This window comes from Globicephala melas, chromosome X, assembly GCF_963455315.2.
Source record: "Globicephala melas chromosome X, mGloMel1.2, whole genome shotgun sequence".
Classification (NCBI taxonomy): Eukaryota; Metazoa; Chordata; class Mammalia; order Artiodactyla; family Delphinidae; genus Globicephala; species Globicephala melas.
In genome coordinates this window covers 64,143,420-64,158,538 of record NC_083335.1, presented here as the reverse complement: position 1 = coordinate 64,158,538, position 15,119 = coordinate 64,143,420, and the positions used below count along the sequence as shown (strand labels likewise).

The 15,119-nt window shown below is 36.5% G+C and overlaps 1 protein-coding gene across 2 annotated transcripts in view; it reads left to right on the top strand.

Moving 5' to 3' along the window:
• The window catches only part of ATP7A (ATPase copper transporting alpha), a 142,912-nt gene that overhangs the window by 70,552 nt on the left and 57,241 nt on the right, over positions 1–15,119 (top strand). Inside the window, exons 3-4 of one of the 2 annotated variants that reach the window (XM_030849614.2) lie at positions 12,720–13,209; positions 13,740–14,465. In XM_030849614.2, the coding sequence (XP_030705474.1) occupies positions 12,720–13,209; positions 13,740–14,465 (1,216 nt within the window). The remainder of the gene's footprint in view (positions 1–12,719; positions 13,210–13,739; positions 14,466–15,119) is intronic. The other variant, XM_060292366.1, reaches the window with a different exon arrangement.

Genomic DNA, 15,119 nt, shown 5'->3' with positions numbered 1-15,119 from the left:
TCATCTTTGGAGAGATGTCTGTTTAGGTCTTCTGCCCATTTTTTGATTGGATTGCATTTCTGTACACTAACAATGAAAGATCCGAAAGAGAAATTCAAGAAACAATCCCATTTGCCATCTCATCAAAGAGAATAAAATACCTAGGAATAAACCTACCTAAGGAGACAAAAGACCTGTACTCTTAAAACTACAAGACGCTGATGAAAGAAATTGAAGATAACACAAACAGATGGAAAGATATATCATGTTCTTGGATTGGAAGAATCAATATTGTCAAAATGACTATACTGTCCAGAGCAATCTACAGATTCATTGAAATCCCTATCAAATTACCAATGGCATTTTTCACAGAACTAGAACAAAAAATCTTAAAATTTGTATGGAGACACAAAAGGCCCCAAATAGCCAAAGCAATCTTGAGAAAGAAAAACGGAGCCAGAGGAATCAGGCTCCCTGCCTTCAGACTATACTACAAGGCCACAGTCATCAAAACAACATGGTACTGGCACAAAAATAGAAATATAGATCAAAGGAACAGGGTAGAAAGCCCAGAAATAAACCCACACACTTATGGTCAATTAATCTATGACAAAGGAGGCAAGACCATACAATGGAGGAAAGACAGTCTCTTCAATAAATGGTGCTGGCAAAACTGGACAGCTACATGTAAAAAAAAGAAATTAGAGCATTCTTTAACACCATGCACAAAAATAAACTCAAGATGGATATAGACCTAAATATGAGACCAGACACTATAAAACTCTTAGAGGAAAACATAGGCCAAACCCTCTCTGACATAAATAACAGCAATATCTTTTTTGATCGCTCTCCAAGAGTAATGGAAATAAAAACAGAAATAAACAAATGGGACCTAATTAAACTCAAAAGCTTTTTCACAGCAAAGGAAACCATAAACAAAACAAAAAGACAGCCCACAGAATGGGAGAAAATATTTGTAAATGATGTGACCGACAAGGGATTAATTTCCAGAATTTACAAACAGCTCATACGGCTTAATTTCATGGAAGCAGAGTATTTTGTGTATCTCCAGATCAAATACTTTTGATCTGTCTTTTAATCTTAATCTAAACATTAATCTTTTACCTGTTTATTCTTCAGAGATTTCAAAATGGGTTTTAGCTTTTCTGTGAAGTACAGGATTCATGCTTTCTTGTCCTTACAGTATTCTTTTTTAATTTTTTTGGCTGTGCCGCACGGCATGTGGGATCTTAGTTCCCCGACCAGGGATCGAACCCGTGCCCCCTGCCTTGGAAGGGTGGAGTCTTAACCACTGGACCCCCAGGGAAGTCCCCTCCTTATGGTATTCTCGTCTGTGATTCAGACGTCTCATGAGATCTTGAGCAGATTGGCTTCAGTTTGTCTTGTTTTTATTACAAAACGTTGGCTAATTGGTGCATAGTGATTCTTACCACATGTGACGTGTGGTGCCAATATGTGGGCAATTCTTTTCTATATCTGAAACTCTTGATTTTTTGCATGTCTGAGTTTCATATTCATCTTGGCCAGAGAGCACAAAGTAAACTTTGTATCCATTTTACATGTATGGGAGGGAGGAAAGCAGTGTTTCTCATTTGCTTACTAAACTACACACTCTGGTCAGTTAAGACTATGTTGATGGTTGTGGCAGGGAAAGCTTTCTTTACACAGTGTAATATGCCTTCTGCTAAGTTTTCTGTCCTGTAGGCATCCATGTGAATACTTGGATATGAATTTTTCCCTTTCACGTTCTCCAAAAGTAGGATTTTCCTTTGTATTCACCATCTACCTTGGCATAACTACACTTCAGAGGCTTCCTCATTGCCTCCTCCCCTCCTCCCCCCAAGGATGCTCCTGCCTTTAATTTGCTTTGGGGAGAGAGCCAAGTTGGAAAAGCTGAGAGATGACAGGTAACTTTTATTAACTATACTGCAGGTTTTCTCAAATGTGTTTATATTTAAAATACATTTATAAAAACATTTTGTAATTTTTTTCACTAATTGTAACTGTCTGAAAATCAAATGGATGTTTTTTCAATTTGCTAATTAGAAAAGAGGATGGCAAAGTAGTTCTGCAACCTGCAGTCCCAAACTTTAAAAATGAATAATTTAATTTCAGTGAATAATAAATATGGCACTTCTACTTGATTTATCCTCAAATGAAACCAATTAAACTTCCTCCGCTTGATCTAACATGGCTGGTGCTGAAGGCCAGAATAGAAGCTAAATCTTACTAATTAAGTGTCTGTGCTGATTGAAGTAAAGCTGTTTTAACCATCCAGAAACTAGTTCACAAAGTTTCTCCAAGTGATTTAGGTTCTTATTGTCTACTGACAACTAATGCGTTTTCCAAAACCCCCAACTCTCTGACAAACTATTTTTGATTATTAATTTTTTGCCAGCATATCTATGTATAACTAAAGGACTAGATTCTGTTTTGACATTTGCAAGTACATTCCTGTATAAATTTTCCCCAAAGACTGTTGCACCCCACTCATATGTAAGGCTTCTATGTTTACCGCATCTTCCCAGAATTCACCACTGCTTAATATGACCTATTTAAGGTCAGAAAAATGCAATTAAATTGGATTAAGTTGTAAAGGAAGAGTAGCAGAAATATAATATGAAAGCACTTTGTGTTATCAACAGTGATTTATATGGATCGCAGTGACAGATACTTAAGGCTATACTTTCCAGGGCACAGTCATAATTTGTTTGCTGAAAATGAAAGGAAACACACTTTTTCTGCCTTTTCCAGCTCTGCCTCTCCTTCTTTAGTCAAAAGCCCACATGATATAGAGTATACTAGTGATCTTTTCTCTTTTCTCATTCCTTTAAAAAGTATTTTACTGAGTGTTGTCTTCTAGGCCCAGAGACAGATTTATGGTGATGTTAATGAAGTTTAGGTTTCAGAGCCCCTCACTGGCATTGACCAGTTCTGAGACCCTGGAAAGAGTCTTAGCAGTGTGTTCACATGGTTATCTGTTTTTGCAAAGGTAAAACATTTTGACCACAGTCCTTTAATTAAGTCCACAAAAGGTGGATTCACCTCTTTCTAGGCACCATATAGAAAATTGTCCTTGGGACTTCCCTGGCAGTCCAGTGGTTAGGAATCTGTGCTTCCACTGCAGGGGGCCACAGGTTCAATCCCTGGTCAGGGAACTAGGATCCCTCATGCCCTGAAGCGTGGCCAAAAAGAAAAAAAAAAAGAAAGAAAATTGTCCTTGTCCAAACATAATTTATAGTCATAATGCAGCCTAACATGTTAATATATAAATATTGATCACTTTTCAAGGACTGTTAAGGTTTGAAATTTCTGGATCATAGTTTGTGAGATTATAATTAAGACCAATGTGCAGTCAGTTTAGAAACCAGATTTGAATAGGACATTGTTTCGACTAAGTCAAGGAGCTCTTGTAGTGTTTGGAACAAAACTCTGATATGAAGTAATGTAATTGTGATGTTAAATTGAGTGGGGTTGCTTTATTTAAAAAATGTTACAGCGGAACAGATTAGAGCTTTAACAGAATTCAAGGAAACTGAATAGTCAAGAAGTCTCTAATTTTGGAAAAGTAGAATGAATATGATTATATGTCTTTGCAGTTTCAGCGTTTAAATACATTTTGGGAATTGTGTCTTAAATTGTGAAGTTTATAAATGAGTGTAATACTCTTGTTCTGCCAGTGTCAAGACTGTAGACTTTAAAGGGATTAACCTGAAGGTTTATTTAATCACCCCAGTGGTCTGTTCAGGGGAAAAATAAAATGGGCAGATAATGTGAAGGTCTTTCTCTGGGATTGTCTGGCCTTTTGAAAGTGGTAATGTAAAATAAATTTAATTAGATATAAGTACTGAATGGCTCTAAAGGTTAATGCCTTATTAACAAATTACTTTGTCCTTGAAATTTAACTGCATTTTGAGTGCTTTTTCCCTTTACTCAGTTAAAGGCTGCAGTCCATTTTCCTAATACAGACTATCCTTTAAAAAAATGACCACCTAGGGAATTCCCTGGTGGTCCAGTGGTTAGGACTTGGCACTTTCACTGCAGAGGGCCAGGGTTCAATCCCTGGTCAGGGAACTAAGATCCCACAAGCTGCACAACATTGCCAAAAAACCCCTTAAAAGTAACTTTAAAAAAAATTATTGGAAAAATAACACATGTCCAGAGTAAAATCCCCTTCCCAAAAGAAACCAGTTATCAGTTTAGTATGTATAGATTCTTCCAGAAATAGACTCTGAATATAAAATGATTTACATGTATATATCTATATGTGTGTGTTTATACAGTTGACCCTTGAACAACACGGGTTTGAACTGCACAGGTCCACTTATACATGGATATTTTTCAAAAAATATGAACTGTGGTACTACATGATCGATGGTTGGTTGAATCCGAGGGTGTGGAACTGAGGATACAGAGGGCCAACTGTAAAGTTATACACGGATTTTCAATAGCCTCAGGGGTGGGGCGCCCTTAATTCCCCCAATTGCTTGTTGTTTAAGGGTCAACTGTATATATGTGTGTGTGTTTGTGTATGTGTGTATCCCCTTTTTTTTTTTTTTTTTTTTTTTTTTTTTGCAGTACGCGGGCCTCTCACTGCTGTGGCCTCTCCCGCCACAGAGCACAGGCTCTGGATGCCCAGGCCCAGCAGCCATGGCTCACAGGCCCAGCCGCTCCGCGGCATGTGGGATCTTCCTGGACCGGGGCACGAACTCGCGTCCCCTGCGTCGGCAGGCGGACTCCCAACCACTGCGCCACCAGGGAAGCCCATGTATCCCCTTTTTATATAAATGGAAGCATACTATATACACACTGTTCTATACTTTGCTTTTTTCACTTAGCAAATACATCTTAGATACTGTTCCCTATCAGCATATAGAAATCAATCTTTTTGTTTCTATTTGGAACTTTCTCCCCCTAACTTTTGCTATGGCAAATGATGATGGTACACTGAACATTTCTTTTTTCAAACACCATGTTAGAGTAATATAGGCATTTTGCCTTATATAAATTCTTAGGTAATACTTGTCCATCCATGAAGATGCAGACAGTTATTCAAAGAGGCTTATGTTTCTGATTTAGTTGAACTTTATCCCAAGGATCAAAGAAATGTCAAATCCAAGGTAGAAACTAGCAGTAGAGGAATGATGTAAAGAGGGACTTTCACTATTTCCTTTCTTTGTATTTAAATTGTTATAATGAATAATCATGCATTGGTTGTATAATTTTTTAAAAAATTAACATATTTATTTATTTATTTTGGCTGCGCCAGGTCTTAGTTGCAGCACGCGGGATTTTTAGTTGCGGCATGCATGCGGGATCTAGTTCCCTGACCAGGGATCGAGCCTGGACCCCCTGCATTGGGAGCGAGGAGTCTTACCCACTGGACCACTGGGGAAGTCCCAGTTGTATAATTTTTGAAGCAAAATAAAATTATATTAGCAATGAAAATTCTGACAAAGCACTCAGTTTACAGAAAAACAATGCTACAACTTAAACTAACAAAATCTCCACATCTTTTTCATTTTCAAGCATTTGGCTTTTAAATTTTTAGATTGGTTTTGGACTATTTTCTTAGTCTCTTAAGAAATTGTCTTTTGCTAGTTCATACATTGATTTAATAATTTTAAGTGGTAACCTTTATTTAGGTTGGTCAAATAGGATAAATATTAATATAACTTGATGGCTTACTCTTATCTTACTTTAATTTTCAGTATGCTATATTGAAGCATCAAAGTAGAGTGTTAATATATATACATTATTTTTTCAACAAACAATAGAATTTGTATTCAGACATATGTAATATAAATAAGATTCCTATTATGTATTTTATATAGTTTTTAGTTGTCAAAATTCTGGGAGGAGAATCAAACATATTAGAAAGTCAAGATTATTGTAAATCATTTTACTTTTCTGACTTTAGTCTGAAAAATGACAGAATCCTTTCAAGCTCTCAAAAACCTCTGAATCACTCTATGTTGAGTTGTTATGAAAATGTTAGAAAGTGGGCTTTAAACCCTTTGAAGACACCCCCACTGGCTGAGTAGCATGCTAATCTGAATTTATGATGACATATAAATTAATTCCTGGGAGGATAAAAAGGAATTTCAGTGTGCTGAAACTTTAGCAAAGGACCTTTCCCAAAGTGGCTTTTGAAAATGGGGAAATGTTAGAACGTAGTAATTGTCAAATCCTGCTAAAAACCCAAAGAAATATATTCTCTAAATTATTTTTTATTTAAACTGGTATGGGAGTAGACATGAAATGTGTGGGGGGAAAGTAAACATAGAACTAAAATTTGGTTCACACACTAGAAATATTTCATACTTTCCAGGTGTTTTTATTTATGTCACACATTGCTCAAAGCATAGGCATAGAATTTTAGTTTTTCAAGGAAATTGAAGATCATCTAGCTTCACCATTTATAGATGGAAAGAACATGGACTTTGGAGTTAAATCGACCTACGTTTGAATCCTAGCTCTTTCGTTTTCTTGCTGGGTTTCTTGGGCAATTTATTCAATTTCCTAGCCTTCAGATAGGAAATTGGATCACTTTTTATAATCTGTAATTATAAAAGTATACAGAAAACACATGCAGATAAAGTATACGGTGCTTGACTTGCAAGGTTTAGACATTTCAGCAGACAAAGAGCTCCATTAAAATAATGGATCTTTACAATTCCTATGGACAATGAGCACCCTTTACACCACTGTTAATGCTATTGAGGCCACAGAGTACGTTTGATTTGTTCTCTTCAACTCCTACCTTCATCTAAATATAGTGAACAGTCCTCCATCTTGAGTCCTTCATAGGAGCCACATTCATAACTTGTAGACTGTTAGATGTTTATTTTCAGAGGAACTATTGATAAAATAGAAAAATAGTTTCTCTGGGAAAAAAAACAGAACAACAACATTGATTCCTAATGAAAGATTCTGAGAAAGAGAAGCTGTTGAAACTTTCGAGCACTGTGGGGAATAGGCGAAAGTGGTTTACATTGGTGGGGATCATGTGAAAGGAGAGTGGCACAGACCCAGAATCAGACAGACTGCTGCCAGCAATTCCTGGCTCTACGGAGTCTGTGCCTGCTTTTGCTCACCGTTGGACCCCTAGCAAGCTAGCACGGTGCTGGGAACATAATAGGTACTCAGTAAATATTTGTTAAATAAATAAATGCTATTTTAGCTTCTTGCCCAAGGATTTGGCATCCAGAACAGTATTGTGATAATCACTATGTGAATTTCCTCTTAAAAGAAGCAAAGGTGCTGCCTGTTTTTGTTTCCTTTGAGACCTTAGGCTTGAACAGTCTCTTTGATATCTAAAATTCAGAGGAAAAGTTGAGTGCTGTTATCCCAAAGGGGAACATTTTTGTGCTAGGTGTGGTCGATCCAGCTTTAAAACACACAAATGGAAGCTACTAAATAAGGAAGTGTTTTCTGGTTTGCAGCATGGAAACAACATAGGATAATACAACTTTTTTGTGTAGTATTTTATATACATAGTTTCCTTATTTTTTTATGTCTTTTATAAATAGAAGACAGGCTATAGCAGTAGAAAGTATAGCAAACCATGTAGTGACAAAGTGATTTTTGCTTTAAAAATCAGCTTTAAGAACAGTTTCTCATAGCTAGTGGGAAGCAGCCACATAGCACAGGGAGATCAGCTCTGTGCTTTGTGAGCACCTAGAGGGGTGGGGTAGGGAGGGTGGGATGGAGACGCAAGAGGGAGGAGATATGGGGATATATGTATATGTATAGCTGATTCACTTTGTTATAAAGCAGAAACTAACACAACAATGTAAAGCAATTATACTCCAATAAAGATGTTAAAAAAAAAACTTTCTCATTGCGTATGTTGGTAAATTGAAATTGTGAGGGGAGGATAAGCTCAAAGCCAGGTCTTGTTTAAAAGATACCAGATACAATGTATTTAAACATAAAGGGGAAAAAAATCCCCTTCCCTTTTTTAAAAGTTTGGCGATTTATCATAAAAAGTATAGTAGTACATGGAGTAGTACTGTCCAATGGAATATTCTGTAATGATGATAATGTTCTGTATCTACTCTGTCCCATATGGCAGCTACATTGGCCACTGAATGCTAGAAATGTGGCTAATGCAATTGAGGAACTGAATTTTTAATCTCTTAATTTTTTTGTTTTTAAAATTATACCAAAATATTGACTTCTTTTTGGTATATAGTTCTATCAGTTTTGTTTGTTTGTTTTTAGGTTTGGTAAATTTTAACACATGTATAGATTCTTTTAACTACCCCCACAACCAGGACAGCACAGTTCCATCACTCACGTCACTCCAAAATGATTCTTCACTAAATGCAAATATAACTATATCATTCCCCTGCTTAACTTTTCCATGGCTCTCTATTACCTACAGGATAAATTACAGACTATTATTGGCATACAAGGGGCCCCATAATAAAGCAGTTGCCTAATTCTGCAAGCCTGTCATCTTTCTCTACTTTTGTGTTTCCATTTGTCATAAATTCTCTGCTTCATGTATCCTTGCTGATTTCTGGTTTTCCTTTAACACTCAGGTATTATCTCCTCTAAGAAGCCTTTTTTGACACATATTCCTAGGAATGAATGGGTGTCCGTTTTCTCTATCCTCTATTCTAGTATTGCTCCCTGTGACTGTGTCATGATCAGCTTTGTATCATGAGAATCTCAGTTCCTGGCACATATAATAAGTGCTTGATAGGAACTTACCTGGTGGTGCAGTGGTTAAGAATCTGCCTGCCAGTGCAGGGGACTCGGGTTCGATCCCTGGTCCAGGAAGATCCCACATGCTGCAGAGCAACTAAGCCCATGCTCCACAACTACTGAGCCTGTGCCCTAGAGCCCGCGAGCCACAACTACTGAGCCTGTGTGCCACAACTACTGAAACCCTTGCACCTAGAGCCTGTGCTCCGCAACAAGAGAAGCCACCACAGTGAGAAGCCCGCTCATCGCAACAAAGAGTAGCCCCCACTTGCTGCAACTAGAGGAAGCCCGTGCGCAGCAATGAAGACCCAATGCAGCCAAAAATAAATAAATGCTTGATAAATATTCATTGTTCAGTGTTTACTTTTATATGACTTGCTGCTGCAAAGAACTACTTTCCTGTCTATTTACTCATATGATCCTTATAACAACCCTGGAAGATAATAGGGCACATTTCTTCATTTTTCAGACTGTAGAACTAATGAGTATGGTTGACTAATTGGCGAATTGACACTGGAGCTCAAACCTTCTGACTCCCAATCCAGTTTGTGTGTGTGTGTGTGACTACTTCATAAATCTTTGTAACCTGTTAACAAAAGAGATGCAGGGTAAGATGTCCCGGTAGTAGTTAAATTTATATACAGTTGCTGAGCTTTAAGAATACAATCATTGTTTTTATAATCAAATCAGGCAGAACAATAAAGATGTTCTTATTTTGAACAAAAATAGTACTAGACTGTAGTGACTTAGAAGGTTATAGAAATATTTGCTGCAAAACCCTATGAATGTTGCCAGCATGTTTATACCTTTTCTTGCCAACAAAGTTGTCTTAATTGAACATTTTAAAACTTTAAACTTAATATCAAATTTGTTTTCTGTAGCTGATCCTGTTTCCTATATTAACTTTTGAATTGGTAGAGTGTGGAGTGTTGGAATAAGTTGTGAAAGGAGATGGAAGAAAGAGTACTTTGTTCTCTGTTATGAAATTCTAGGGCACGTTTTGTCTATGTACGTTTCAAATGCCTGATCAGTACATTAGTCACGTATACCTACATAGAGCTTTACCATTCCTGTAGGTACACAAGACATTTTGTGTTTCTTTCCAAAAAGAATAGTAAAGATAAGAACTATTAGAGAACCTCCATTTGAATTATTTGTTTCGTTCCTTTTTTTAATATGGTTTTTATTCTTCAATTTGTTAATATGGTGTATCACATTTATTGATTTGCATATATTGAAGAATCCTTGCATCCTGGGATAAATCCCACTTGATCATGGAGTATGATCCTGTTAATGTGTTGTTGGATTCTGTTTGCTAGTATTTTGTTGAGGATGTTTGCATCTATATTCATCAGTGATATTGGACTGTAATTTTCTTTTTCTGTAGTATCTATGTCTGGTTTTGGTATCAGGGTGATGGTGGCCTCATAGAATGAGTGTTCCTTCCTCTGCAAGTTTTTGGAAGAGTTTGAGAAGGATGGGTGTTAGCTCTTCTCTAAATGTTTGATAGAATTCACCTGTGTAGCTATCTGGTCCTGGACTTTTGTTTGTTGGGGAGATTTTTATTTACAGTTTCAATTTCATTACTTGTGATTGGTCTGTTCATATTTTCTCTTTCTTCCTGGTTCAGTCTTGGAAGGTTATACCTTTCTAAGAATTTGTCCATTTCTTCCAGGTTGTCCATTTTATTGGCATAGAGTTGCTTGTAGTAGTCTCTTAGGATGCTTTGTATTTCTTCACTGTCTGTTGTAACTTCTCCTTTTTCATTTCTAATTTTATTGATTTGAGTCCTCTCCCTCTTTTTCTTGATGAGTTTGGCAAATGGTTTATCAATTTTGTTTATCTTCTCAAAGAGCCAGCTTTTACTTTTATTGATCTTTGCTATTGTTTTCTTTGTTTCTATTTCATTTATTTCTGCTCTGATTTTTATGATTTATTTCCTTCTGCTTACTTTGGGTTTTGTTTGTTCTTCTTTCTCTACTTCCTTTAGGTATAAGGTTAGATTGTTTATTTGAGATTTTTCTTGTTTCTTGAGGTAGGCTTGTAGAGCTATAAACTTCCCTCTTAAAACTGCTTTTGCTGCATCCCATAGGTTTTGGTTTGTCGTGTTTTCATTGTCATTTGTCTCTAGGTATTTTTTGATTTCCTCTTTGATTTCTTCACTGATCGCTTGGTTATTTAGTAATGTATTGTTTAACCTCCATGTGTTTGTGTTTTTTTCCCTGTAATTGATTTCTAATCTCATAGTGTTGGGGTGAGAAAAGATGCTTGATATGATTTCAATTTTCTTAAATTTACTGAGGCTTGATTTGTGACACAGGATGTGATCTATCCTGGAGAATGTTCCATGTGCACTTGAGAAGAAAGTGTAATCTGCTGTTTTTGAATGTAATGCCCTATAAATATCAGTTAAATCTATCTGGTCTATTGTGTCATTTAAAGCTTGTGTTTCCTTATGAATTTTCTGTTTGGATGATCTGTCCATTGGTGTAAGTGAGGTGTTAAAGTCCCCCACTATTATTGTGTCACTGTTGATTTCCTCTTTTATAGCTGTTAGCAGTTGCCTTATGTATTGAGGTGCTCCTATGTTGGGTACATATATATTTATAATTGTTATATCTTCTTCTTGGATTGATCCCTTGATCATTATGTAGTGTCCTTCCTTGTCTCTTGTAACATTCTCTATTTTAAAGTCTATTTTATCTGATATGAGTATTGCTACTCCAGCTTTCTTTTGATTTCCATTTGCATGGAATATCTTTTTCCATCCCCTCACTTTCAGTCTGTATGTGTCCCTAGGTCTGAAGTGGGTCTCTTGTAGACAGCATATATATGGGTCTTGTTTTTGTATCCATTCATCAAGCCTGTGTCTTTTGGTTGGAGCAGTTAATCCATTCATGTTTAAGGTAACTATCAATATGTATGTTCCTATTACCATTTTCTTAATCGTTCTGGGTTTGTTTTTGTAGGTCCTTTTCTTCTCTTGTGTTTTGCACTTAGAGAAGTTCCTTTAGCATTTGTTGTAGAGCTGGTTTGGTGGTGCTGAATTCTCTTAGCTTTTGGTTGTCTGTAAAGCTTTTGATTTCTCCATTGAATCTGAATGAGATCCTTGCTGGGTAGAGTAATCTTGGTTGTAGGTTTTTCCCTTTCATCACTTTAAGTATATCATGCCATTCCCTTCTGGCTTGTAGAGTTTCTGCTGAGAAATCAGCTGTTATCCTTATGGGAGTTCCCTTGTATGTTATTTGTCATTTTCCCCTTGCTGCTTTCAATAATTTTTCTTTGTCTTTAACTTTTGATAGTTTGATTACTATGTGTCTCCGCATGTTTCTCTTTGGGTTTATCCTGTATGGGACTGTCTGTGCTTCCTGGACTTGGGTGGCTCTTTCCTTTCCCTTGTTAGGAATGTTTTTGACTACAATCTCTTCAAATATTTTCTTGGGTCCTTCTCTCTTTCTTCTCCTTCTGGGACCCGTATAATGCAAATGTTGTTGAGCTTAATGTTGTCCCAGAGATCTCTTAGGCTGTCTTCATTTCTTTTCATTCTTTTTTCTTTATTCTGTTCCATGGCAGTGATTTCCATCATTCTGTCCTCCAGGTCACTTATCTGTTCTTCTGCCTCAGTTATTCTGCTATTGATTCCTTCTAGTGTAATTTTCATTTCAATTATTGTATTGTTCATCTCTGTTTGTTTTTTAATTCTTCTAGGTTTTTGTTAAACACTTCTTGCATCTTCTCGATCTTTGCCTCCATTCTTTTTTGAGGTCCTGGATTATCTTCACTATCATTATTCTGAATTCTTTTTCTAGAAGGTTGCCTATCTCCACTTCATTTAGTTGTTTTTCTGGGGTTTTATCTTGTTCCTTCATCTGGTAAATAGCCCTCTGCCTTTTCATCTTGTCTATCTATTTGTTTCATTCTTGTCGGTGGTGAGATGATTGATATTTTTAAGTTCCATGTCATGTAATTTAATTAAACTGACTTCTGAAATTTCCTTCTGAAAGGTTTCACTGGAAGAAAAAAATGCAGCCATTATTTATGACCCTAAACTGCAGACTCCAAAGACCCTACAGGAAGCCATTGATGACATGGGCTTTGATGCTGTTCTGCACAATCCTAAGCCGCTCCCTGTTTTAACTGAGACCTTGTTTCTGACTGTTACTGCTTCACTGGCTCCGCCATGGGAGCATATCCAAAGCACATTGCTCAAGACGAAGGGTGTGACAGACATTAAAATTTCCCCTCAGCAGAGAACTGCAGTGGTGATAATAATCCCTTCTATAGTGAATGCCAGTCAGATAGTAGAGCTGGTTCCGGCTCTCAGTTTAGATCCAGGAACTCTGGAGAAAATGTCAGGAATTTGCGAAGATTTCAGTATGACTCAAGCAGGCGAAGTCATGCTGAAGATGAAGGTGGAAGGGATGACCTGCCATTCATGTACTAGCACCATTGAAGGAAAAATTGGGAAACTGCAAGGTGTTCAGCGAATTAAAGGTAGTATGCCTAATGTTATTTGTTTGATTGATTTGCGAGGCTTAGTTTTCTGTTTTGGCCTTTTTAACTTTTGCTTTTTTTTTAAGCATGGGTTTTAAATATGTGGGACTAGAATATTACTGCTTCATTGAAGTCTGAGGTACAGTGTATTCCCAGCATTAATGTTGGTAAAGTTAATGGTTATAAATAAAAGTTATGTGAATCTTGAACTAGCGTAAAAGGCAGCCAGGGTGGTGATTCATGAAGTTCAGGGTTCTTAACACAACATGCCGAGGGTCCTCTTGACCTCTAATATGTTTCTATTCAGGCATGCAGAAACTTGGAGACCACAAATGTAGTGGTCATATCTTTTACTTTCTTATTATTCCATATCATTAACATTTTCTGAAAAGAACAGAATTATTTTAAGAAAGGATAATGAGAACAATGAGAGAAACAGTTGTATATGGTATTGATTTGGTCGACAGAATGTTTTCTGAAGTGGCCCAGGAATGACTGAAGTAAATAATTATTTTCCTTTTATTAACTAGTTTCCCTGGACAATCAAGAAGCTACTGTTGTTTATCAACCTCATCTTATCACAGCAGAGGAAATAAAAAAGCAGATTGAAGCTGTGGGCTTTCCAGCATTCATCAAAAAACAGCCCAAGTACCTCAAACTGGGAGCTATTGATATAGAACGTCTAAAGAACACACCAGTCAAATTCTCAGAAGGATCACAGCAAAGGAGTCCATCATATACCAATAATTCAACAGTCATTTTCATCATAGATGGCATGCACTGTAAATCATGTGTGTCAAATATTGAAAGTGCTTTATCTACACTCCAGTATGTAAGCAGTGTAGTCGTTTCTTTAGAGAATAGAACTGCCACAGTAAAGTACAAGGCAAGTTTAGTCACTCCAGAAACTCTGAGAAGAGCAATAGAGGCCATATCACCAGGGCAATATAGAGTTAGTAGTACAAATGAAATTGAGAGTACTTCAAACTCTCCCTCCAGCTCATCTCTTCAAAAGAGTCCTTTGAACATAGTTAGCCAACCTCTGACTCAAGAAACCGTGATAAACATTGATGGCATGACTTGTAATTCTTGTGTGCAGTCTATTGAGGGTGTCATATTAAAAAAGGCAGGTGTAAAATCCATACGAGTATCACTTGCAAATGGCAAAGGGACTGTTGAGTATGATCCTTTACTAACCTGTCCAGAAACCTTGAGAGAAGCAATAGAAGACATGGGATTTGATGCTTCCTTGTCAGGTAATATCATTTTTTTCTTTGATTCCTTTAATGTTCTTTTATTAACACTTTGCTGGTTCTTTTGGCGTTTATCAATGAGAAATGAGTAATAGGCACTGCTATTCCACTTTTTGGAAATAAGACATATGGAAGTAGTCAGCAGCGTATACAAGGATGCATAAGGATGTTTGCCTAATTATTTATAATATTTAAAAACTAGAAACATTAAATAAAGCATGATACCTTCATATGATGAAATGCTAAGCAGCCATAAAAAATTATGGTATTGAAGATACTTAATGCCACGGGAAAGTGTCTGAGATATTTTGTTAACTGAAAAAAAAGCAAGCAAAAAAGCTGTATGTTCAGTATGATCAAAATTTTATAAACACATGTATAAGGATTTATACCATGTATACGTTATTTATGTATATGAATGAATAAAATTCCTGGTAGGACATGAACTAAATTTTAACAGTAGTTATTTGTGAGTGTAGTTATTTGTGAGTGGTAGGATAAAGGTGATATTTTGTTTTCAATTTGCTTTCTTATGTATTTTAAGTTTGTGTGTGTGTGTGTGACAAGGATGTATGTATGTTTGTTTGTATGTATTTTTGTATATATAATATAGGAGAAGCAAATGTTATTTTAAAAAGAAAAAAGTAGAAATAAATA